Raw genomic sequence first — 24,831 nt, 5'->3', positions numbered from 1 at the left:
ATATTAAAAACTGTTCCCAAGAAGTCAAAGTGAAAAGACCAAAGCAAAATTAAAACTCGGTACTAGACTCTTTGACTACTACTTAGAAGACTGCAAAAACTAATTAATAGTCCTCGGAAATATGAAAAGACTCTTTGAAAACTAACAAGGGCTTCATAACTACTTTCTAAGGACATAACAGAATTTGTTGAAGCTGTTGCCATGTGGACCCCACTTCCCAAAGAGCATGCAAGACTTGGCCTTGGGCTGGCGTGTGCACTTCTTCTTAACCCCTTTTTTTCTTTTCTTTCTTTTCTTGGTGTAGCTGTAACAGCCAGATGCCCCTGCATCAGCCCCAGTAAGGAGGAGTGATATGATTCTGATTGAAGGAGCTAAAAAAGCTAGGGGCAGGCCTAAAGTGACCATAGAGAAGGTGTGAGGAAGTACATGCATAGTCTAGGTCTTGTACCAAGTATGACCTTGGTTAAAGCCTATTGGAGGGTAAGGATCCATGTAACAGACCCCATTTAGCTGAGATTCTCTCGACTTGCTGGGCTGTGCCTCTTTTCTCTTACTTTCATCTTACATCTTTCATTTCTCATCTCATTTTTCATCCCTCTTTTCCCATCTCTTCATTCCCTTTTTTTGTTTAGGCCTCAGTTTTCCCTACTTTGTTTTGTTTGGATCCATGTATCCAACCCCATGAAGTTGGGATAAGGCTGAGTTTTGTTCAATTGTTCTTCTCCTCCCTTTCCTGGTTGATTTTTGCCTTCTGGTTCATCCTCGCAGGTCAGACTTCCTCCTGTAACCTCCTCCTTCCTATAATCTCATCCTATTTCAGTTACGAACGATACCTGCAGCTCACCAGTTTTGGGTCGAACTCTAATGATCCATCTCTGTTCTTCCTAAAACTTGGGAGCATAGTTTATACATCATCAGGCAATTCAAGCCCTTGAATCTCACTCCCAAAATCCCCCCTATCGGGAGTTACAGACCTGCCATTGAAACCAAATCTGCAACTACCTCATCACCTGTTTTAAAAAATTTATTGTCCAAGTATTACCTGGGTTTTGGGATTTTTGTGGCTTGGGAAAAAGTCGAGAGGGTTGGCAATTGCGATCCTAATCCTAAAACCACAAGTGTTTTGGAGCCTTGGTTGCAGAGCAGAAGCAACCACAAGGAAATCTGTTTCGAATGCCTGTTTGTGGTGTCGTGAGGTTGAGGCTGATCAAGCATGGAAATTTCACATAAGGACATCTTTAGTTTAATTTACACAAAAGCCATTATTTCCTAAGCTTTGTTCTACTTTATCCCCAGACCATTTTGAAATACCAGATTGGTCCTTCCTCTTTTAAGCTTATTTACCATTCCATCTTAAGTCTGTTTTATTATGAAAAGGGGTCCCAAACTGTCCAGCATTTACAGAATTGCCACTATACCTTTATATTGAGTTGTTTATTATTTTGGTGGGCCCGTATCGACCCAAAATTAAGGTTTTGTAATTTCATTTTACTATTATTGTATGCCTGCTGTTAGCTATCATTGGTAGGAGTCCAATTAGTTTCAAATTCTGTTTTCAGTTTCAGATTATGATTAGGAATTCCTCAGTTTAAGTCTTGAAATGCTGTTGTCGTGACTTGTCGGAGCCAAGGTTGGTTCATTTGGTCTTCTCTTCCCTTTCCTGTTCGATTTTTTCCTTCTGGTTCATCCTCACAGGGCAGACTTCCTTGTCTAACCTTCTCCTCCTTCCTGTTATCTCTTCCTATTTCAGTTTCATTAAGATCTATTCAGTTGTGTCTGTTCTAAGCGGTCACCTGCAGCCCATCAGTTCTGGATCAAACGGTAAAGATCCATCTCTGTTCTTCCTGAAACTTGGAGCGTAGGTTATACATCTTAGGGCGATTCAAGCCCTTGAATCGCACTCCCAAAATCCCCCTCTAGCGGGAGTTATAGATCTGCCATTGAAACCAAATCCCCAACTACCGCATTACCTGTTTTCAGAAATTTATTGTCCAAGTATTACTTGGGTTTTGGGATTTTTGTGGTTTGGAGTTGAGAGGGTTGTGGATTGCGATTCTAATATTAAAACCACAAGTCTTTTTGAGCCTTGGTTGCGGGGCTAGAGCAACCACAAGGAAATCTGTTTTGTGAACCTGTTTGCAGTGTCATGAGGTTAAGGGTGATCAAAGCTTGGAAATTCCACTTAAAGACCTCTTTTGGTTATTTTGCTCAAAAGCCCTCATTTACTAAGTTTTGTTCTATTTTACCCCCATCAAGGTTCTAAATCTCGGTTTCGAGGCCGGTTTCGACCAGCCAAGAAACTGAGATTTCCCAAGTTTCAACCGAAACTAGGTTGAAACCTGGTACTTTTCTGGGCAAAACTCGACATGTCATGTGCTGTCAAAACTGGTCAAAATTGGTCGAAACTTGGTTTTTTTCAGTCGAAACTACTGAAATGTGTGAAATATGGTCGAAACCCGGTCAAAACCTGACTTGTACCAAGTTTTGTCTCGGTTTCTTGGGAAACCTAGATTTAGAACCATGATCCCCAGACCATTTTGAAATACTACATTGGTCTTTTGTCTTTAAGTTTATTTACCATTCAGCCCTAAATTCTGTTTTCTTGCCAAAAGGAGTCCTAAACTTTGCAGAATTTAAAGATTGCTACTATACCTTTAAATTGAGTAGTTTATTATTTTGGTTGGTCCCATAACGATCCAAAAATCAGGGTTTTATAACCCGGGGTTGCATTATAGGGCTAAGAGTTTGTTCACAGAGAAAGGATACTATGATTTCTCAGTTCTCACTACTAATTTGAATGAGAATTTGGATTAATCGAGAATTTTGGGCTCAGTAGCTCCTCCAAGGGGGTTTGGTTTTGCTCTGTCAGCAGCAATTGACAAGTTACTAATCTTTTCTTCAATGAATTACAAATTCATTAATAGAAAGTTCGATCGACTGAAGCATCTTGGGCTTCTGCTGGATTTGGTGATTCCTGGTTCACGAAAGGAAGAAGATCTTCATGATTCCTTTTTTGTAATTCCAATTATACCCTTATACTTTAGCTTAATTCATCCATTATCCATATTTTATCTTTGGTTCCAAGATTAACCCTTCCAATTACAAGCACTTCCACCCATATTTGGTTCTCTTCTCTTGTTAGTTGAGTTTCGGTAAATTATGAAATTGCCATTAGTTGTGGGCTTGATTGAATTCTATTATTCGGGTGGGCCCATAAGCAATCTGAGCCGGGTTTTCGAACCCCGGATCCGCATCAAAACAAATAACAACCAATCAACAAATTGGATAAGCCTCAAAGCTGAAACAAATATAGGGCTGGTATGAGGGGAACAACTTCCCAAAACCTCGTAGCAATCCAACGGTTGGATTCAAAGATATGAGTGGGTGTACCAAAATCGAAACTCAAGTTCCAGATTCAGCAATTATGCTGTAACTTCCCATACAGTAAACAAAACAGTACCAAACTAGAATTGATTTTGCTGTTCAATTGGTAGAACATGATATCAGAACATCTACTCAATCCAACGGTTGGAACCTCTCAAATCCAGCATAAAATTAGCAACAAAGACCTATTGGAGGATTGTCTTACCTCCAAAAATAGCTTATAATGAGATACTGATATTGCCTTAAAACAGCGATATAACTCCACTAATATAGCCCCACATAAGTTCAGTTTTAAGGTTAAGATGACGCTCAAGATTTAAGTATCAGTATCGTATTGGAAGGGTGATTTTAAAAGACGTATCGTATTGTAATAGAGAGACGCAAGATACGTTAAAGGTACACATGGAAATGGTCAAGGAACGAATAGGAAAGGACACATGCAAAGTATAGTTTTAAAGCGTAAAGCACTTAATAAACAATATGTAAAATATATTTACATATCATGTATGAAAATGAGAACAAAATACGACAACACAGTTGTTTTCAGTTGATTATGTATAAATGATGAGGTTTTTTACGTGTATTAATAGTCTAATACCGTAGAAAGTTGCGGGCTGGATCAAACTCAGAGTTAGAAGTAGTGTCAGGTAAAGGTGCAACCAAGATGATGGTTGTGTGCAAACCAAACATACACGTAATACGAAAAAAAAAAAAAACAAAAAAAAAAGAAGAAAAAAAAGCAATATATCCATATCATGAGTTTTGTGTGAATCAATTAGTATCAAGCTGTATCAACCGGTACAGTGCTATACATTTTCTTTTAATTAGTAATTATTGTATCGGTACCTTAAAGATACGGTATGTATCGGTAAGTATCGATGGATATATAAAACCTCAGCACAACAGAATTTGTGTACTCATCCAAGCTTCAAAGTATAATATGTCGATGAAAACAAATCACAACACTTATTTGAATGTACAAAACAGATTTGAAGGGAATAAAAGTAGAAGAAGATATGGCCAGAGCATCTCACTCATGCCTTTTTTTTGGGTGAATAAAATATTTCATTACCAAAAGAAGAGAAATACAAGGAGTCAAGGACTCCCCCCCCCCCCCAAAAAAAAAAAAAAAAAAAAAGGGGGGGGGGGGGAGGGAGGGACATGATATACTACTTACAAAGCCCAGCCCAGCCCTCACATAAGGGGGACATGGTTTTGCATCAGAGAAATGGTAAGGCCCCAAGAGTTTACAATGAGTATTCCTAGGGGAGTTGACACACCTATAGTGGGCCATATATAACTTGCTTCTGACATCAAAGACGATGGTATCCCAAATGTGCTGGATAGATTTGGATTTAGAGGTCTATCTTTTGAGGTTGCGCTCCATCCAGATGTGGTAAATACTGACACCAAATGCAAGCTTGCCCATCGTATCACAACTACATTTGTCAGCAAAGGATATGTCCACCCAAATCCATTCTCTCTTGAAGGGAAAAATCCTTCTTCTCTGAGGCCAACAATTTCCAAGAAGACCTTTCCAAACCGAGTAGGAGAAGGGGCAGTCAAAGACGAGTGATCCACGTCTTCAATGGCATTCCAGCAAAGGTAGCAAGGAGGGGCTGGAATCTATCTCTGAATAAGAAAGGACTGCGTTGGGAGGCAGCAGGAGAAAACTCACCAGACAATGAAGCTATGGCTGGGAGTGCGGCTCTTAAACTAGACCAAATGCCGCCATGGTTGTATGGCTCTGCGGGCCTTGATGAGGCCCCAAGCTGACTTGGCACTGTAGAGGCCCAACAAAAAGCAGACCAAGTAACTATATCACCACTACCATTGGGCCTTCTGGGAATACTCGATAGCATTCCATATGGTAGACAAAGGGGGAGAGGAGGAGGGGGGAGCCCAACCATCGTGCCAAAGAATGTACAAGAGCATGGCCAGCCTACCATAGCTTGAACTGTAAATGGCTCTATCATCGACATAGTGGAGAAGAAGTCCTAGTGGGTGCCAATGGTCCAGCCATTATCTAGTGGAGGCACCGTTATCGATTAAGGATATAATATCCCCCGTAAGCAAGGTGTCTGGGCTTTAGGACCTTACGCCAGACCCAAGAAGAATCAGAAATAGAAGGAGCAGTCCAAATAGAGTCATAACGAAGGAGGTGGGAATAAACCTAGTCAACCCAAATACTCTGCGACTTGAACGCTAACTTCCAATTCAGCTTGAGGATTCCAGCAGAATTGACATCTTTAATGCTTCTCAAACCAAGACCACCCCTCTTCTTTTGCGAGGTAGATAGACGCCTAACTAATAGGGTGAAGGAATTTGGAGGAGTCACAACCTTTCCAGAGACGGGCATCAGCCTTGGCTAGGCTCTCACCAGCACCACTAGCGTCCCACTAGGGTTTTCTACATCCCATAGAGATTTCCTATTTCACACAAGAACAATACATAACTATAGGTATTTTTCCAAAATCGTTGGCTACTTGAGGGTTCCAGGACAAGTACTCACATTGAAACAAGCCCAAATCCAAGTCTAATGGGTTAAATAAGTAACCTAACAGGTTTATGGGTCATGGGCTCGGAAATTTTAATGTTTTCTATTGTGACTATCCATATTTGAAGCATAGTATTAAATCTTGTCTTAGAAGACCATTCGTCCAGACCGAAATTTCCGAGATACTGAAATTTCGCTGAAATATTGTATTTTTCTATGAGTTTTGCTTGACCATTTTGGAGTGTCAAATGCCGAAATGACTGAAATACTGTACCGAAATAACCGAAATTTCGACAAAATGGTGCATTTTGTAGACCGAAAATTCTAAAACGAGATGACCGAAAATTTCAAAGTATTGCATTTTTTTCATTTCGACATAGCATCTCGTCTTGGCCTGGCTTAAATATCCGGTGAAATTTTGATCTATGATACGAAGGATAAGTGGTCCACACGAATTTAACTAGTTAGGTGTATCTAGTCCTCTAAAGTTAGTGAAGTCTTGGGGATGTCAATAGACTAGTTTCATTGTTTTTTTTTTGGGTGAATAAATATATTACCAACCCCGGGGGGGGGGGGGGCGGAAAAAGAAGGGGGGGGGGAATATACAAGAGAAAGGGGAAAAAAGGGGGGGGGGGGAACAAGAACCAGCAACCCAACCTACGCAGAGGTGGTAGACTGTAAAAGAGACAAATCAAGACCCCAGGAGACAACAATATGCCTGTTCCTTGGGGTATCCAAAAGGTGTCTGTTTCATTGTTAGTTATGAAAGACCTTGAAAATGTAAAGTTCATTAAGTATAATGAAAAGAGTTCCAATGTAAGGGATGTCGATAGGCTAGTTTCATTGTTAGTTATGAAAGATCTTGAAAATGTAAAGTTCATCAAGTGTATTGAAAAGAGTCCTAATGTAAGTCTTTGGAAATGTACAAGCCATTAAGTCTAGGAGGAAGTTCCAATGAGGGTCTAGAGCCCTCCCGATCTCTGTAAAAAGAGTTGCCTGTAAGCATTTGAAATCTGAATTGGAATGGATTTGAATTTATACAATTTTTTTTGTGAGAAGCAGAGTTGTAGTGAGATTCTGTTCCTCGTGAGAGTCGGGGGTGGTTGGTGAGAAACTAGCCTAGGCTTGGGGTGAGACTTTTCAAATCATATCCTTCTTTTTCTATCTTATTTTCTATATTGTGTCTGTACTATTATAAGTGAGTATATTCAGTTTGTTTCAACTTAGTTACTTCTGTTCCTATTGGTTATCTGAGGACAACTTATTGTTGATGATTCGGGCATAACAGAGCCTGAGTTAATACTGATTTATTGCAGTCAAAACAGGCCTGCGATACCTCTGTTTTCAATAACTTTAATTTGTTTCAGACTTCTCTAATCAGTAGCATGAAGTCTATTTTGAGTTCTGAAAGTTTCTCTTAATTCTGATCAATTTTGGGTGCCGTGATCCTGTTATCTTGTACTGGTTTTGAACTTATTAGAAACAAGGTACTAGATTGCGATCAAAACCTGTTCTTCTTCTTTTGAAAGTTTCGATGGTTGGTTTCGAGGGCCAAACGGTCAAATTAGGTCACGAAATTTCTAGGACACCCAACTTTAACATAGTGGAACCTCAGATCTTAGAAACTCACACCCAAAAGGGTAGTGTGACTTCGGACCATAGGTTGGTAGTGTACGCTGTATAAAAAAGAGCGTCCTAGTGCATGAGGCTCCCGCTACTGCAAGGTCTGGGAGGGGCAAATGTGCTTAGCCTTATGGACTTGCCTTTCTTCTCCTAATCCTCTAAACCCACCCCCATCGATCCCCGTTGTCAATACTCAATCCTTACTACTTTCCTCATCCACCATTAATACCGTAGATCCATTAGGACCCTAAAACCTGCAACTATTCTTCTTCCCTTCTAGGTCACATGCAAGGTGATTTCCGTGAGAATTCTGCCTAGCCAAATCTAACCGTTAGAACCTGCTAAATTTTGATCGAATCTTCCTCAAACCCTAAAAGAGACTCGATCCAAATTTCAGTACCATCCACCCAGCCAATTATCTGAAATTACACTTTTATCCCTCTCCTATCTCTACTAGGAAACCTCCATAACTCCAGATTTAACCATCTGACTTAGCTGTAACTTTCAGCATATATTCCCCTCCACCCTACCCACACTCAACCTAAATATTAAGCCCATTCAACCACCTGATTTCCTGTTATTATAAACCCTAGATTCCATCATCTTCCACCTTTCAAAACCCTAATCCTAGTTGCTGCCCATATCCATCTAACCTACTTCCACCCATCCAAAACCCTTAAAACCTAGTTCATTAGACTCCTCTAAACCTGCCCGGCTTTACCATATAAGATACCTATCCATTGCCCTAACCCTAACCGTAGCCCTAAAATTGACCTAACACTTCAAATCTGCCCCATCGAACCAGCAGCTTACAGATCCTGGTTGTGTTGGTTCCTAGTAGATCTTCTATCTATCTAGGACTACATTACCTTACCCCCTACTTTGCAGCAGAGGCTGTTTTCAAGTTTTGAACCCACAGCCAACAGGTTGCAATAGCGCAACTTAACCGTTGTGCAAAGGCTCGCCCACTAGTGTAAGTTGTATACATTTTCTAATATGGCCTATTCCACACAATGTTTAGTACTAACAATCTCACCCCTATTGATGCCCCACACGCATGCTCTCATTGGCCCCCCATGTTGGTGCAGGGGCCACCCAGCGTGGCAGCCACCAACCCTATTAATTAATATTTTGAACATTTTTCACATGATTATGCAATATTGTTAATTGTATTAAAAGCAGAATTGATCTTGAACCAGGGAAGAACCAATGAGAGATCAATTGGAACAGGATCATTGAAATAGGAAAACAGAATTAAGTAACAGAATTTTATTTTCTCTTTTCTTTACATACGAAAGAAGAAAATAAAGGGATAGGATAGATGGTTGAGCCTCTCACCTCACACTGGCTCTCACAGCTACGTGGTTAACAATCGCACTCTTTAATTCATCAAATCGTTTTATTTTATTTTATTTTTTTTTCTGTTGAGGGTGGACCGTGGTGCAACTGTAAGATTGCTCCATTGTGACCAAGTGGTCAAGAGTTCGAGTTTCTAGAAATAGCCTCTCCACGAAGTGGGGGTAAGGCTTCGTACGTTATGACCCTCCCCAGACCCTGCAGTGGCATGAGCCTCGTTCACTGGGTACGCCCTTTTTGTTCTAATGTTTTCTGAATCTTCCTTTTCTTCTTATAATATGTAAGAGAACAAAAAAATAGAAACTTCCTAATTCCAATACAGGTTTTATATAGTAACCTGACTACAATAAAAGACTGAAATAACAACTAAATTGAAACCATGTCTACAATTTAATCCTAAAAATCAGAAGAACCCACAAATATCCCCAAGCTGGCCCCACCGTAAATCTTCCACGCAAATAGCATATTGGGCTGAAGATAAGCCTCATTAAATCTTGCCAAATCTGTCTTCAAATGGGCCCATTAGTGCTGTCCTCATTTTAGAAAATCTCCTTATGTGATGATTCCTTAAAGCAGTTCCCACGGTTATGACCGATCCTAAAAGATAGGATCTGTGTAACTTTCATATCATAAAGCCATATCTTCTCCATATTGGGCCAAAAGGGGGCTGATTTTAAGGAGCTCTAATTCCTCTATACGTGGGATATAAAGTTGCAATTGCAGTTTCCTGAAATATAGGAAACTTGTTGCTGGAGATAAAATTCCTGGACAAGAAGCCAAAGATACCAACTGGCCCAACAATCCTGATTTTCAGGAATCCCAAAATCCCACACAGACAGGTTCAGTTTGAGTCAAAGAACTGGTTCAATAATGTACCAAACCCACCTAGATCAAACCAACCCAGGTGCTGGAAATCTGCATCAGTATTACTATATTGGTCCATTTGAAGTAGAGTGGAGGTTCCTCATCTTTATGAAAGGCAAAATTTTCTGATTTTGCGGGAGAGCAGCTTATTTTTCATGCATTTTATGTAAGTATACCCGTAAGTAGCTTTGGTGTCATCGTACCTAAAAATTGTACAGTCAGCAAAGGCAATGTGTGATTTTCATTATCTCAGATGGTTAATTTTTCTGTACTCAATTTTCTCAATTTTCTGTAGATGCCAGTTCCTGCATTGAAGGATCAGATTGCTACTGTTACTGGGGTAGTATCAGAACAACAGCGCCTAATATGCCGTGGAAAAGTTTTGAAGGATGATCAGCTCCTCTCTGCTTACCGTATCCTTAAAATTTTTGTATCAGGCTTTGGTATTATTTCAGTTATAGATTCTTTGGTGCTCAATTTTTTTCTTAACTATAAAATGCTGTGAGGAAAAATATCCATTCGTAACCTACCCTCCTACCAATATTTACAAGGTTCTATGGTTTTGTAGCAACAAATACTTGCATATGATCTGTAGATAAAATATGTACCATGTTGGATTTTCTACATTAGATTGAGGTACTTCTTTGCTACTTCTACCAGAAGGTGTTTAGTGGCTGTTGCTTTTGCTTTGTATCATAGTGTGTGCAATGAAAATATTCACTTGTTACATTCAAAGTGATACTTCCTTAGTTGTGTCGCTATTGCATTTTGCACTCTAATAATCATTTGATGCATTGCATGCTTTGTCAATCCTAGGCTAGGAATTCACTTCAGCCTTATCAACTAATCCTTCGTTGTTGATGTCATATTTTCCCCTGATTTTTCTAGTTCATCCTTTATCACTTCATTGTGGACCTGAGCACATGTGTACAGTGGCTGAATGTTACTTACATGCTCAATTCCCCTTGCAGTGGCACCAAGATTAAAACAATACCTATCATCTACTGATGAATTGTGAAGAAAGCATGTTCTGACCTTTCATCAGATGACTCATATTGATCACAGTTAATTTTGGCTGCAGTGGATTACATGCATCAACAAATAACAGAAAGTGTGTATTATTTGAACTTCCATATTGTTTTCCTTTGTGTTTGGAGTTTCTTTGATTGATCCTCCAGTGCATTCTTGATTTGTTATATTTTGTAGTATATCTGTTAGTATGTCACCGTGTTGGTGGTGTTTGCACTTTGTGCCATTGTGTCATTCTTCTCTACCTGGTCAGCTCTATATTTCTACGTTATTTGAATGATGGTCAAATTTATCTGAGGAATGAGTCCTTAACTTTGATTTAGATGTGGAAGATGGTCATACTTTGCATTTGGTTGTTCGACAACCGATCCCCCCTTCGTCTGCATCCACAATGGGTTTTATGGGATCTGAGAGCTTACCTGACCACCCAGGTTTACTGTTCCTTCCGAAGTTTTTTTTTGTTATTAACTACATATATTTGAATGTATTCTTTATCTCTTATTTTCCTTCTTTGAATTTGTGATGATGGGAAAATAAACTAATAGAGCATTAGCATCTGAAGCACCAACCCTGCATTATTTCCATATTTAGGTAAAGATTTTATTCAGAATCCAAAAGATAAAAAAGGCAGATCACTGCAAAGTGGTATGCAAATGATCCTCCATATAGATGATGTCCACCCTACTATACCTGAGCAAATCGTAGGAGCAACCGCTAGACTTTGCTGAGATTAAGGTCCAGAAAGTTAAAGATTGAAGATAACTCTTCGTCTATGTACTTGCTTATGCACTTTTATCTTCAGAAGTCCAGTTGTTTCCATCTTTCCAGACTAATTACCCCTGCATCATTGGTCAAAAGTTGGTGATGAATGGTGTTCAAAGAAATGAGAAAGCACTTGGCCTCATTGACCTTAGCTTTCCATAGTCCTCTGTAGGGCATTCAAGATTCCAAGTGATGCTGGAGGCCTTGCAGATGACTCAAAATACCAAATGTGGGTATTTCTTGACTAGGAACTATGTATAAAGGATTCTGGTGAAGTTATTTATTTTTTTGACCTGCTAAATATCAATGTAGAAATTGACTTCAATACTAAAATTAATAATTGTATCTATACTTGTATAGGTGAAGTCTGAGACTGGACAAAAATTGACCAAACTTACCTATTTGAAATGGTTTACTTGGTTTTCATGCAAAGTACAAGTTATTAATAGATGAACTGAACATTGAATCTGACTAGTGGTACAGGCTGCCATGGACTTACCCTGGTTGATTTCTAGTTTGGTTTCAATGGAGACCCATCATTCACTTCACCCCACTGTATAGAACTGGAGTTGAGATTCCTTTTTTCTGTTGATGGGCAAGGTCATTTGTCATTTCTGTTGATAGATTGTGCATTTTGGAGAGAACGTATTTGCCTTTTTATTTCTAAGTTGTGCATATATACTCGTCTTCTAGGAAGTCGTAATGCATCAGTTAGCTTATACTCACTATACGTTTTTGTCTGAGTGAAAACATTCAGTTCAAGAAGTCAATTGATCTATCAACGTTGTAATTTGCAGCAACTGATCCTACATTAAGTGCTGGTCAGAGTCAAGGTAATCATGTGGCTCATAGTGTAGTACTTGGAACCTTCAATATAGCTGACCAAGGGGATGGTGTTATTCCAGATCTCAACCGGGTGAGTTGTGAGTAGAGATGGAGCTGGATCTTTTGTTTTATTAATCAGTCTCGTCTGAGTTTAATGATACTTTCTCTTCTCATATGTCTTAGCAGATTATTTCAACTGTTCTCACTTCTGTTTTCAGCAATATTGGAAGTGGTAGCGAAGGGGTCAATCATAGGGTAACACTCAATGACAATATCATAGAGACCTGTTATTGCTTTTCTGATTTACATTTTACTTGGGAAGAAATGTGGGTGGCAATGGGGCAAGTTTAACTGGTGCATTACCCACCCTTCCCCACTCCATTAGAGTTGGGGTATGTTTGTGGTCTGACCATTATTGGTTAAGGATTGGATATGTTAGTTGAATGACTCCTCGTACCTGTGATACCCATCTCAGCCCCTCCTGTCCTATAGTCACCTCAGTTCCCTTGTAAAATTGGTGAGACCAGGAGCAAAAGCTCAATAAAGGAATTAGCTGGGGACAGAAACCAGTAGAAACCATCGAAACCATCGAAACCCGGTCGAATCCTGGGATTTTATAAAATCCCCCTTCAACTCTTCTCGGAAACCTGCGAAACCGAGTAAACTAAGGGAAACTGGGCTCGAAACTAGGACAAACAGGTATTTATGCTAGAAACTGCCAGAAACCAGGATAGCACTTAGTTATGTCTAAGATATTATTCATAAATAATCAATAACCCCCTATTTGAATCCAATAAAAATAGTTAAAAAATCAAATTCCAAAAGGAAAAAAGGTCAACCCCCCAGTTCATGAACAAAAATTGGATTTTCGACGGTAGGTGCAATTTTCAACTTTCTAATGCTGGGGTTTTTCTCAAACTAAAAATTCCATAAATCTTAATATGATAAAACATTGCTAAAAACCAGAAGTGCGGTAAAATATTCATTTGTTTTAATGTCCAAAAAAATATTTTCATTCAGAGCGATTTTGACATCATTCGCGCACACCAAATTAAGTTTGACCGGTACATAACTCCTTCAATATAAATCAGATTTAAGCAATCTTGGACTTGTTGGAAAGCTATCTAAACAAAGCTTTCTAACAAATCCGAGATTGCTTAAATCTCATTTATAATGAAGGAGTTATGTTCCGGTCAAACCTTATTCGATACCATGTTCAAGAACAATATAAGGTATCAAATTTGGATTAAAACCACAAGTAATATTTTAGTGTTCTCTATGTGAAACTAATGCATGGATTGGGTTTAAAATGTAAAAAATAGGTTGCACAACAAGAATCAGGGCAAAAAAATAACTTCTGGGCCTCGAAACCAAGGTTCAAGTTAGCCTAGAGAAAGTCCCAGGTTTCGATTGAGATATGGTCGAAACCAAGACAAACTCGGTTTCTGGCTGGTCGAAATCTAGTCGAAATCCGTGTTTTAGAACCTTGCTTGTCACACACACACAGATGCAGGGGTAGGGGGAGGGTGATTGATTGACTGAACTTTACTGAAATAAAAAAGAAAGAAAGGAAGACTGAAAAGCTTCTCTTTACTTGTCGCTGAGGCTAGAAGAAGAAATCAAATAAGCAAATTGATGATTAGGAAAGAATTGGTACATACAAGAGAAAAGGATGCACTGATTAATAAAAACCTCAGGTATTCATTTGGAGCTCTCCTATGGACTAGTATATCAATACCAAAATAGTAAGTGACAATTGCTATGAAAAGTGAAAAGGGAAATGGCCTATAAAACCTTTATCCTAAATAGAACCAGAACAACAGTAAGACTGACTTAGTTTAGGGCACCAGACAAATTTGTGGTCCCAAATTCGAAAGATACAATCAGCCCGAATTTTGGCTGATCTTAGCAAAATTTTGTATATATGTGCGTGATGTTTGTTGCCTAACCAGTTAGTGTTCTCTTTTGGCTTTTTTGAAGACACAAGAAATGGATATTATTTGATGTAAACTTTTGTTCCCAAATTCCCAGGGCTGGGCTGTAAAGCCATATATTTGGGAGAGAGTGTCTTATCCATAAGAGATGCCCATCGTGAATATCTTGATATGGGTTAGGTCAGAAATAGATGTATATCTGTTAAAAGAGAACACACCAATACTCAGCCCGAAGGTATTCCAAGCGTGCCGGGACTTATAGCGGTCACTGCCTGGGTCTTGATATGTTATCTAAACCTAACAACTAGCAGACATTTTCTGGTGCAGAGGGTCCGTCGAGGCGGCAACTGCAGAGCATACTTGCCTAGAAGATTAACTATCACACCATATCAACATAAACAAAGAGAGTAGAGCTTCGAGGAAAAGACACAAGGAAAAACTTAGAAATCCATGGCTCTGATACCAATATAGATGAAAGATGAACTTACAACAGTTTACCACGAGTCTGTTCAGCACGTTTGTTCACATAAAAAGCTTCACATGCCCAAGGGGAAGATGTATGCTCAAGGAGATTCTGTGCTTGGAGAAGGGCAACTTCCTGGTGAGCCAATGCAAGATGGTCAGGCTTCATTCCTGAATGGCTGGCTTTGGTGGGATTGGCATCCTCATTCTTCTTGAAAGGAAGAGGGATGAAGAATTGGGGATTTTGCCACAAAGGATGATCACACTTTGCCAGGAACTCTGTGTAGGAGCTTGTACTGCATTGAGAGATCAGTTGTTGCTTAATATTTGCAAGGGGAGTTGTTAGAAGAAGGGTGGAAACATTTGTCCAAGGGAGGAATTGCTGCTTGTAACTGAGACCATGGACACTCCATCGGAGATGAGGAAGTTGACAAAGAAGGTCGAATCCAATAAGAGCATCACGACCGGGGAGAGAAAAACCTAGAACGGTATGGCTGAGAGTGAGGGTTGGGTATAACTTACAACGAACTGGGCTTCTAGAGATGAGGTCAACAGAGAAGGTTTTTCCATCGGCAACAGTGAAATACTGCTTATGGGGTTTCCAACAGTACGAGGGTAAAACATGGGGGGCTAGAATGGTTATGGTACATCCAGTATCGAAGTAACCAATGACTTTGACTGGTCGATCCCAAGAAGAGGCTGAGATATACAATGGGGCTTGAGGAAGGGGTGTTGTGGTAACAGGTAACATAGGTTGAGCAACTGGAAGAGAATGGGGAAGAGGTGGTGGATCTCTGGGTATGATCGGGTAGATGGGGTCAAATCCATCGGACTCAGATTCGGAGGAGGAGTCGGAGTTATCATGATCCTCAACAACAAATAACAAGTCTGGGGAAAAGTCATCATCAATAGAATACAAAGATTCTATATCGGCATCCTTATCATCTTGGAGGGAAAACTGGGTCAGCATGTGCATGAGATTGGCCTTCTTCTTTTGGTTGGGACAATTTTTTGCAAAATGTCCGGTTTTGCCGCAAGAGTAGCATTTGGTAGAGGTCTTGCCACGAAACTTCTTTCTCTTGAAATACTTATACTTCTGAGGAAAATGCTTCTGCCTCTTAGGATGTCTTCGCCTGGAGTGTTGATGGCGAGCATCATCAGCATCATGGGATGGAGTTCTAATCTTTGAAAAATGAGATTTCTTCCTTGTAGGACACGTGCAGCTTTTCTCCTTACATTTGATCTTGAGATAGGACGTATCACAAGCATCGGTGATTTTATGTGTGGTTTTCGTCCATTGTTTGAAAAATTGCTGCTGATCACACAATTTCTGGAGAACACCCAATATTTCTTGATAGAGTCTACCAATGGGGGCTTGGTCCAGTCTGAGTCCTAATTGCTGCAGAGACTTTAATGCATCTTTTCCCAATGGTTCAGGGAAAGAGTTGAGAAAAACTTGCTTCATGTTTGGATCATCAAGGCCTCCTAGGATGTAAAATCTATCTAACATCCCGGTATAATGCTTGGCAAGGTCTGTCTTCTGAAAAGAACAGCATTTCATTTGGAAGTGTTCTTCTCGAGCCTTTATCCTGACGTTTTCAATTGGTCCAATCATTTCATTGTAAAGTTGGGCTATGAAAACATCAACTGGGACCTGAGACCATTGAAGTTGTCGATAACCACCAAGGGCCATGAACTATTCACGAAGAGTGCCATGAGTCCGAGCAAGGAACTTTGTAATGACACTTGCATCTGTGGTACCGTCTTGGAGTAGCTCAGCTGTTAACCAAACATGGAATTCAGAGATCTTGTCAGGCCACTTGTGAAAAGTGATGCCGTCAAAAGTGAACAACTGCTTGGGATCTTAATTGGAGAAAGGATATGTGGCCTGTGGAGGCTGTGGGGGTGGTGGCTGCTGGGGCACATGGTCGGCTCCATGGACCGATTCATGATCACTTTCACTTTCAACAAATGGCTAAGTGGCGGCTCCGGTGGCTCCAGTGGCTCCTGTGGCTCCAGTACTTGGACCAGGGGGCCGGGTTTGGAAAACTGGTGGAGGGTCCTCATAAGTGTCGCGGGAACTGGAGGTGTCGGATGAAAATTCTTGGGTTAGGGAGAGGACAGGGACTGGATCTGGATCTTTCATGGTAAGCTGTGATAAGTAATGAGTTCGAGAATTGGAGTTTTGAGCTGGGGGAAGAATGGAATAGGCCGGTTTTGTAGTGAGAGGTTTACTGGAAGGAGTCTGGGTCAGAGGAGGAACCCATGGAACAAATGGCGGAGGACCAGGTGGGGTGTGACCAGGGATGGTCTGGAATGTAGGCTGAGAGGTAGGGGTGAAAGGTGGTGTGAGGTAGGAGGGTAAAGAAACGATTGGTGGTTGGGAGGGTTGGAACTTCTTTTGTCTTAGGGTTTTGTGGCGGCCAAGGTTTCTTTGTCTTTCTTGGACTTCCTTTAACATGGCAGTGGGAAAAGTATGAGGAATATTCAGGGAAGGATGAGGAACTGGAATAGAATCCGGAAAAAAAGGGTAGCTGTAGGAGGGAGGGCTTGTTGGTGCCTGTGGTATTGGTGCCTGCGCATACCTCAGCTGATCCTCAAGTTGTCTTTTCTCTTTTTCTCGGACAGAGATAAGGGCAGACGCATAAGCGACATCCTTAACTGTAGTTGCAATGTGCAGCAGTTCTTGGTGAAGGGTTTCAATCCTCGTTTTAAGGTACCTCACATCAATTTCATTCTGTTGAAGTGCAAGGGTATTGCGCTCGTGGTAGGAGACCAGCTTTTGCAGATATTGGTTTTGAACCAAGGCATTTTCTGCTTACCAGTTAAGCTGGGCTTCAACAGAAGAATTGGCTGGTAGCTGACCAAGATTATCAACAACATTAGGTGGAGTGGTTTTCCACCGATGGCGACGACGGTCAGCATCTTCATAATCTGCTGTGCCAGGGAAATTTCTGCTGATCCCTTTTGAACCAGTGGCCATTAAACAAGGGATTAGGTGCTGTTGTTGCCAAAGCATTAGTGGTGGTGATACCGGTGGAGTTGGCGGCTCTGGGGGTAAATCTGGCTTGCATGTGGGTGGAGCCGGTGCTTGAAAAGGCGGCTCTTTTGGAGGATCAAGGGAGCAACACCCTAAGGAGCAGAGTTTGCTTGTCCTGTATTCAACGATGAACTGGTAGCGGCCTCTATCTTCTCCTAAAGGACCAACATTAGGACAGCCTGCTTGGTACCTTTGCCAGAGAGGGTCAGGGCCTTTACTCTTCTTTTTCTTAGACTTTCGTGATGTTGGAAAGTCAGCTTCATCGTCAGAATGATTGCAGTCAGAACAGTTGCAAATGTCAAACCAAGTATGACCGGTTGGTCCAGAGAATTGGTAGATAGGTGCGCCGGTACTATCAAAAGCTTCAATAGGAACATGGGGTAACCGCTCAGGGAGATCTTGAGGGTAAATAGGTACAGCGGTGCAGAAATCAGCTGGTCTAGGATAGGCGACCATAGTCTTACCATCATCTATCCTGGTATACACAGGATTTGTAGAGGTGATTGGAGGAGTAGCAGGTGTTGCATGAGTGGATTCATAAGCAGTGATCCATGATTCAGGAATCAACTTGACTAACTCTGCTCGACTGATTTGACGGGGTACATGAGTGATGGTAGGTATCCTGTTATCATCGATCTGAACAAACAGGGCTGAATCATTACTTGAATAGCCTGTGTTAAAATTCTTCGCATGGTTCTGGAGCCTGTAGCAGATCTGATAGTGAAGGGTTGTTGCTATAGCGGACTCTTTTTAAGGAGCACCTGTGAGCTGGACAAGGAACTGCCAGGCATCTAGGAGGTTAGGGTCTAACAGGGAGACATTGTAGTTGGGGTATACTGTGTAGAGCACAGTTTCATCATTCAGGGTGGTCTGGACATCAGTAATGGTAGCGTGAGGGAAATTCCTGAAACGGGTGTCAAGAAGATTAAGCCTCATGGCTACGGGGAGTCCTTTTCGACCATGGAAGGTGATGGTAATCTTAACCGCCCCAAGGTGGAGATGGGTGTATCCAAGTGCGATCCATTGCCTGATGAGTTCTGGGCTGATCTCAACCGGGAAGTATTGCTCCTTGCCTGAAGCCGTAATCTGGTTCTGAGAGAAAGGAGGTGCTTGGACATATTCTTTCAAACCAGGGGTCTTTTTTGGAGAGAGTATGGTCCTGAATTTCTTTGTGATGGAGGATGGTGTCTTTGGGAAGACATCGTACGGATTAATAATCGGGAAATTTGTAGGATGGATTTGCTGGTCGGCCGGGGTGTAGCTGAGTTCATAAAGGTAGTCAACCATAGCTGCATGAGAGCTATGGAGCGAAATGCCAGACGAAGGAGGTTGTAAAGCCATATATTTGGGAGAGAGTGTCTTATCCATAAGAGATGCCCATCGTGAATATCTTGGTATGGGTTAGGTCAGAAATAGATGTATATAGGTTAAAAGAAAACACACCAATACTCAGCCCGAAGGTATTCCAAGCGTGCCGGGATTTATAGCGGTCACTGCCTGCAACCCACACCTTGCTCAAGGATCTGTGATCGGCCTGAGTCTTGATATGTTATCTAAACGTAACAACTAGCAGACATTTTCTGATGCAGAGGGTCTGCCGAGGCGGCAACTGCAGAGCATACTTGCCTGGAAGATTAACTATCACACCATATCAACATAAACAAACGGAGCAGAGCTCCGAGGAAAAGACACAAGGAAAAACTTAGAAATCCATGGCTCTGATACCAATATAGATGAAGAAATTCACAAGAAGTAAGAAACTCAGAAATAGATAAACCAGCTAGTAAATACTTTATCCAGCCCAGTCAAGAATGCAGTGCTAATCCTAAACCAGTGAGATCCAAGGGGAGATCAGCTTGCGACAGGATCGCAAGGAATGAAACCAGATTTCCAAAGAATTTTAATAACAGAGAATCAAGGGATCAGATTCAGCCAAAATTCTGGGCAAAGGCTTAAAATTGGATGGGAGAATATAAGATCAGAAATGAGGTTTGATCCAGTTGTTAGATTCTTAGGATCTAAAGATTTGTACTTGAAGAAGGAATTTCCAAATCTGAGAATCATTGGAAAGTTTCAACAAACCAGAATAGAAATTGATTTCAATACCAAATAACAAGCCTAATGATAGTCAGAAATCTGTGATCAAACTTAGAAAACTGAACTTGAAAATCGATTAAATTGAAGTCAGACTTTTAGTAGGAAAATAAGAAATCAGTTTAAAGTTTGAATTTTGAAACCATAAAAAGGTTCAGAACAGAAATCAATTACTAAGTTTGGAAGCATAATTGAAATCCAATGGTCAGATTTGAAGTTTCAGAAAATTCCTTGTTAGAATAAGAATTCAAGAAACAATTTTTTTTTATGCGAAGAACAGAAATCAGAATATGAAGAGAGAAGAGAATTGTATAAACTAACCTTGTAATCAATGGGGAAGAAGAAGAAAATACTAGAGAAGAAATCAGGTCTGGGATACCAATCCTATATTGGCACCTCAACAAGTCCAAAACCCTTTAAAAAAAAACACATTATTTACTCAAAACATCTCTAATTTGATGGGGTGTATTACATATATAAAGACATTTTATAATTCCTATATCGACTCATAAAAGGACTCCTAACCACTTTCTAATATTGATTTTTAAGTAAATACACTCGAAACAGAACTCTTAAGAGCTATTAAGCATCCTAATCTAACTCAAACACTTAACTACTAATCCCATGTACTAACTCTACCCCCTCTTTATGGGCTTGCTTATAAATTAGGCCCTTACAATTGAACCCAAGAAAATAAAGATCCAACGTATAATATAACTACTCAAGCTTAATTTCAGCCCATAGGACTGCTACCAGCACTTTATGAGCATTCCAAGCTTGCGTTTAAGCATCCATACAGGATCATAGTCTAATGCAACTGCATCAGCCAACCCATGTACTCTGATGTGATCTTTGATTTGGTGTGGTCCATTCACTCAAATGTGATCCCATGTCCGTTAAAATAGACATTGACCCTTGCTGGCCGGCTTGAAATTGTAAAATTTCTCTTGGCCTTCTCTACAGAATTTTAGGCCGCTAATTTCTATTACAGTCATTTAATTTCCTTTTAAAACTGTGGAATCCATTTGACTCAGTTATCTACCTTCTTGATACACTCTTCTCTGCTAACATTCCTTTGTAACCATACTAATGACTATTAATTACTCAAGGCTGGGGTTAGAATAACCAGCAGTTATCTAGAACGGCAGGTCAACTATAACCCTTAATAGAGAAAACCAGCATCCTGGTTTAGAGGGCTCTGATCTGGTTCCTGTTCTGGTCGATTGGCTTAATGAACACAAGGAAGGGTTCCTCAAAAATGGAGTTTATTCCAATGGCCAGATTAAGGGATATCAGTGGTGCACTAAACTAGAAAGTGGCTGAAAACAAAATTCCGAAATTTGAAACAACAGGGATTTGTATCTGAACTGAGAATAATGAGCGGAATCTATCTAAATAGACACTTAGAATGGAATTAGTAGAAAAGCAAAATTTTCATGTAATTAAGATTTTCCACTGTTTGTTTTAATATAAAATGAAAAGGGGTGGGGGAGGGGGAGTTAAATTTTACATGGGGGTAAATTTTCATGTAAAATATCATTTGAGTGGAAAATTAAGACAATCAAACAGGGCCTAAAGGAAAACAAAATAGCAAGTATGATGGAAATTGGAACTAGTAACAAATTTTAGAACCAAGGCATATACGTAGTTGTTTCTAGTACAATGAAGATTGATGGATAAGTTTGGTGGCAGTTCCAACCCTAGTTCCAACCCTAACATAGGATCTGAAACAGGGAAGAAGACAACAGATGTTAATCAGTTAATGGACAGAATAGTAAATAAAGGAGTAAACAGAATTAAGAAGGAAACTAATATGCACAATCTATAGGGAAGGAGAAAATCTGACCTTAAGGGGAGAAGAAAGATAGAAAGAAGAAAGAATATGTTAGGCCCCTTACCTAACTATAGAGAAGGAATCACACCAACCCTAGCCTTGGCATCCCACCAAGGTTTCCTACTGCATCCCACAATAGAGCAGTTCTGAATCCCATAGAACCATGCTCTATCTCTCACAGAACTCACAAGCTCTAGGCTAAATTGTTTCCCTAATCCTTGGGGTGGGTATGATCCCTCCTCTTTATTATAACTGATGAAAGAGATTTCGGAGAATGATTGCTTGTGTCCCAAGGGATCACAACCAAGTTCTATTTATAATAAAAGAGGAAAGAACAAAATTACAAGTATACCCTTGGGACTTAACACACTTACGAGAATACCCAAAATAGCCAAATTACAACACTCCCCCTCAAATTGGGGCATATATATCACACATGCTCAACTTGCACACAATAGAATGACACTCCTTCCTACTAAGCCCTTTGGTGAAGACATCGGCAAGTTGATCACCAGATTGAACAAAGGGAATACATATAACTCCTTGATGAAATGGCAGTCTATCTCCTCGTGTTTTGTCCTGTCATGCTGAACCTATTAGGTAACTTAAACTGACTAGGAAATTGAAATACTGAAGGAAATAGACTCAAAACATAGAGTCCTAATCCAGCCCAACTTAAATAGTCACATGACCACTTAACCAAGTCACATGATCACTTAAGTGATCACATAACCACTAATTACATAAAAATAAAACTAAGGAATCCCGTATGCAATCTAATTACCCATATTTTAGGCCCATAAAGTGGCCTATTACATAGAAAACCCATGGGATCAAAGACCTGACATGTATACAACCCAACCCTAGTAATGCAAAAGTCGACCTTTAACCAGGGAGAAACCAGTGAGAGATCGATTGCAGCCAGGATCAACATGATAAGGATCTATTAATGGTGTGCAACAGCAGCAAATCTCACCCTGGTTGGGAGGAAGGGTGCTGAGATTAGGATCTTCAAGACAGCAGCAGAGACTAAGAAACTGATGCAGCCGCAGGCGTGAGAAGTGGTCTTCTTTGCCTCTGAACAGCAACAGCAGATTCAGTTGATGTTTAGGATGCTTTCTTGGTCGTCGCAAATGTAGAAGCAGCACTTGGTTGCAGTCACACTACAGCAGGAACAGTAAGGAATCGAGTAAGAGAAGAAGGAGAAGAAGATAAAGAAGAGAATATAGAAGAGAAGGGGGGGGGGGGTGTAAGGGAATGGCTCTCTCACCCACAGCTATCTCAGCTGTTGAAACAAGGAGGATCTCCCATAATTCGATGGCTAAATTGGCCAGAAAATTCTTTTCTCAAATTCTGTTCCTTCATTACAATGTGTGGCCTATTAATAGCTTAGGCAATCTCACAATAAAAATAGAAACTTTCCAAAATAGAAGGTAACTAAAATTAGAAACTATTAGGCTTTATAGTTTAGCCTTCTAAACAAGCAAGGAAACAAGATAGAAACAAACTGAAATTAGAAACTACCTAATATACTTTCTAAAACTGAAAATAGAACCTAAACTATGGCAGCATTAGGATAGAATCTTTCTCCACTTGATGGGCCCACAAAATCTTCTAAAAAATATCTCCACACAAAGAAAATATGAGCTGTGATATTGTTCACGTAAACAGTGTTTTGGCCTCTTCTTCTTCATGTGTTGTCCTACATCAACTCGACTTATTTCTAAGCAAAGAAGCCTAGTCTAGTGATAAATCCGCATCAACAAGATTGTGTGCAATACTAATAGTTGATGTGCTATCATAGTACACTATCATGGGAGAGGTGGTACTAACATCAAGATCATGAAGAAGACCCCTAACCCACAACAACTCACATATGCTGTATGCCATAGCATGGAATTCAGCCTCTGCACTGGACCAAGCAATAACAGCTTGCTTCTTACTCCGCCAAGTCAAAAGGTTACCTCCTACAAAGGTACAATAGCCAGATGTAGACCTTCGATCATCAGGAGAGCCTGTCCAGTCGGCATCAGTGAAGGCCTCTATACGCATGTGACTATGAGGAGAAAAAAGAACCCCTTTTCCTGGTGCTAACTTCAGGTACCTTAGAATACAATACACAACAGCCAAGTGAGTTGAGTATGGGTCATGCATTTACTGACTCACTAGACTCACAACATGAGCAATGTCTGGTCGAGTATGGGAGAGATATATCAATTTTCCCACCAGTCTCTGATAGCCTTCTTTGTCAATTGACTCACCATCTTTGCCCTTCAGATGTATGTTTGCTTCAAGAGGAGTATCAACAGGGCGACAACCAAGCATCCCAGTCTCAGATAGGAGGGAAAGATTCCCTTAGAAGAACGAGCAACTTCAATCCCAATGAAAGACCGCGACTGCCCCAAGTCTTTGATTTCGAACTCTTGCCCCAAATGCTTATTCAATTTAACTATTTCAGCTGAATCACTTCCAGTAAGGACGATGTCATCAATATAAACGATGAGAACAGTAATGTGACCACCTGACCGCTTAATGAACGAGGTGTGATATGCATTACTTTGAGTGTACCCAGCAGTAACCAAAGCCTTATGAAATCGCCCAAACCAGGCTCTAAGGGACTGTTTCAGCCCATACAAGGCACACTTCAGTCTGCACACCTTCCCTTGGGTTTCCTTACTTGAGAATCCTTGAGGAACTTCCATGTATACCTCTTCCTCAAGTTCTCCATGGAGGAAGGTATTCTTAACATCAAGTTGCTGTAGTTTTCAGCCCAAATTAACAACACATGAAAGGATAGCTCGAACAATGTTCAGTTTAGCAACAGGTGCAAAAGTCTCCTGGTAGTCAATCCCATATGTTTTTGTGAACCCTTTTGCAACTAGTCTGGCTTTGTATCGATCCACTGTTCCATCAGCCTTTTGTTTCGTTGTGTATACCCATTTGCAGCCCACGGGTCTCTTGTCTAGAGGAAGAGAGACAAGGTCCCATGTATCATTCTTTTCAAGGGCTCTCATCTCCTCTATTATAGCCTCTTTCCATCTCGAATCTGCCATTGCATCCTGCCAAGATTAGGGAATAGAAATAAAAGACAAGTAAGATACAAATGCACGATAGGAAGGAGAGAGGG

At 40.5% G+C, this 24,831-nt stretch overlaps 1 protein-coding gene across 1 annotated transcript in view; it reads left to right on the top strand.

The window, feature by feature from the left end:
• The window catches only part of LOC122652782 (ubiquitin-like domain-containing protein CIP73), a 43,564-nt gene that overhangs the window by 9,368 nt on the left and 9,365 nt on the right, over positions 1-24,831 (top strand). Inside the window, exons 3-6 of the mRNA XM_043846634.1 lie at positions 10,020-10,137; positions 11,077-11,184; positions 12,313-12,431; positions 12,527-12,595. Coding sequence (XP_043702569.1) covers positions 10,020-10,137; positions 11,077-11,184; positions 12,313-12,431; positions 12,527-12,595 — 414 coding nt within the window. The remainder of the gene's footprint in view (positions 1-10,019; positions 10,138-11,076; positions 11,185-12,312; positions 12,432-12,526; positions 12,596-24,831) is intronic.

The sequence above is a fragment of the Telopea speciosissima genome, chromosome 2 (genome assembly GCF_018873765.1).
Source record: "Telopea speciosissima isolate NSW1024214 ecotype Mountain lineage chromosome 2, Tspe_v1, whole genome shotgun sequence".
NCBI classification, from domain to species: domain Eukaryota; kingdom Viridiplantae; phylum Streptophyta; class Magnoliopsida; order Proteales; family Proteaceae; genus Telopea; species Telopea speciosissima.
The sequence above is the reverse complement of the archived record's forward strand: the minus strand, read 5'-3'. Positions and strand labels throughout refer to the sequence as shown.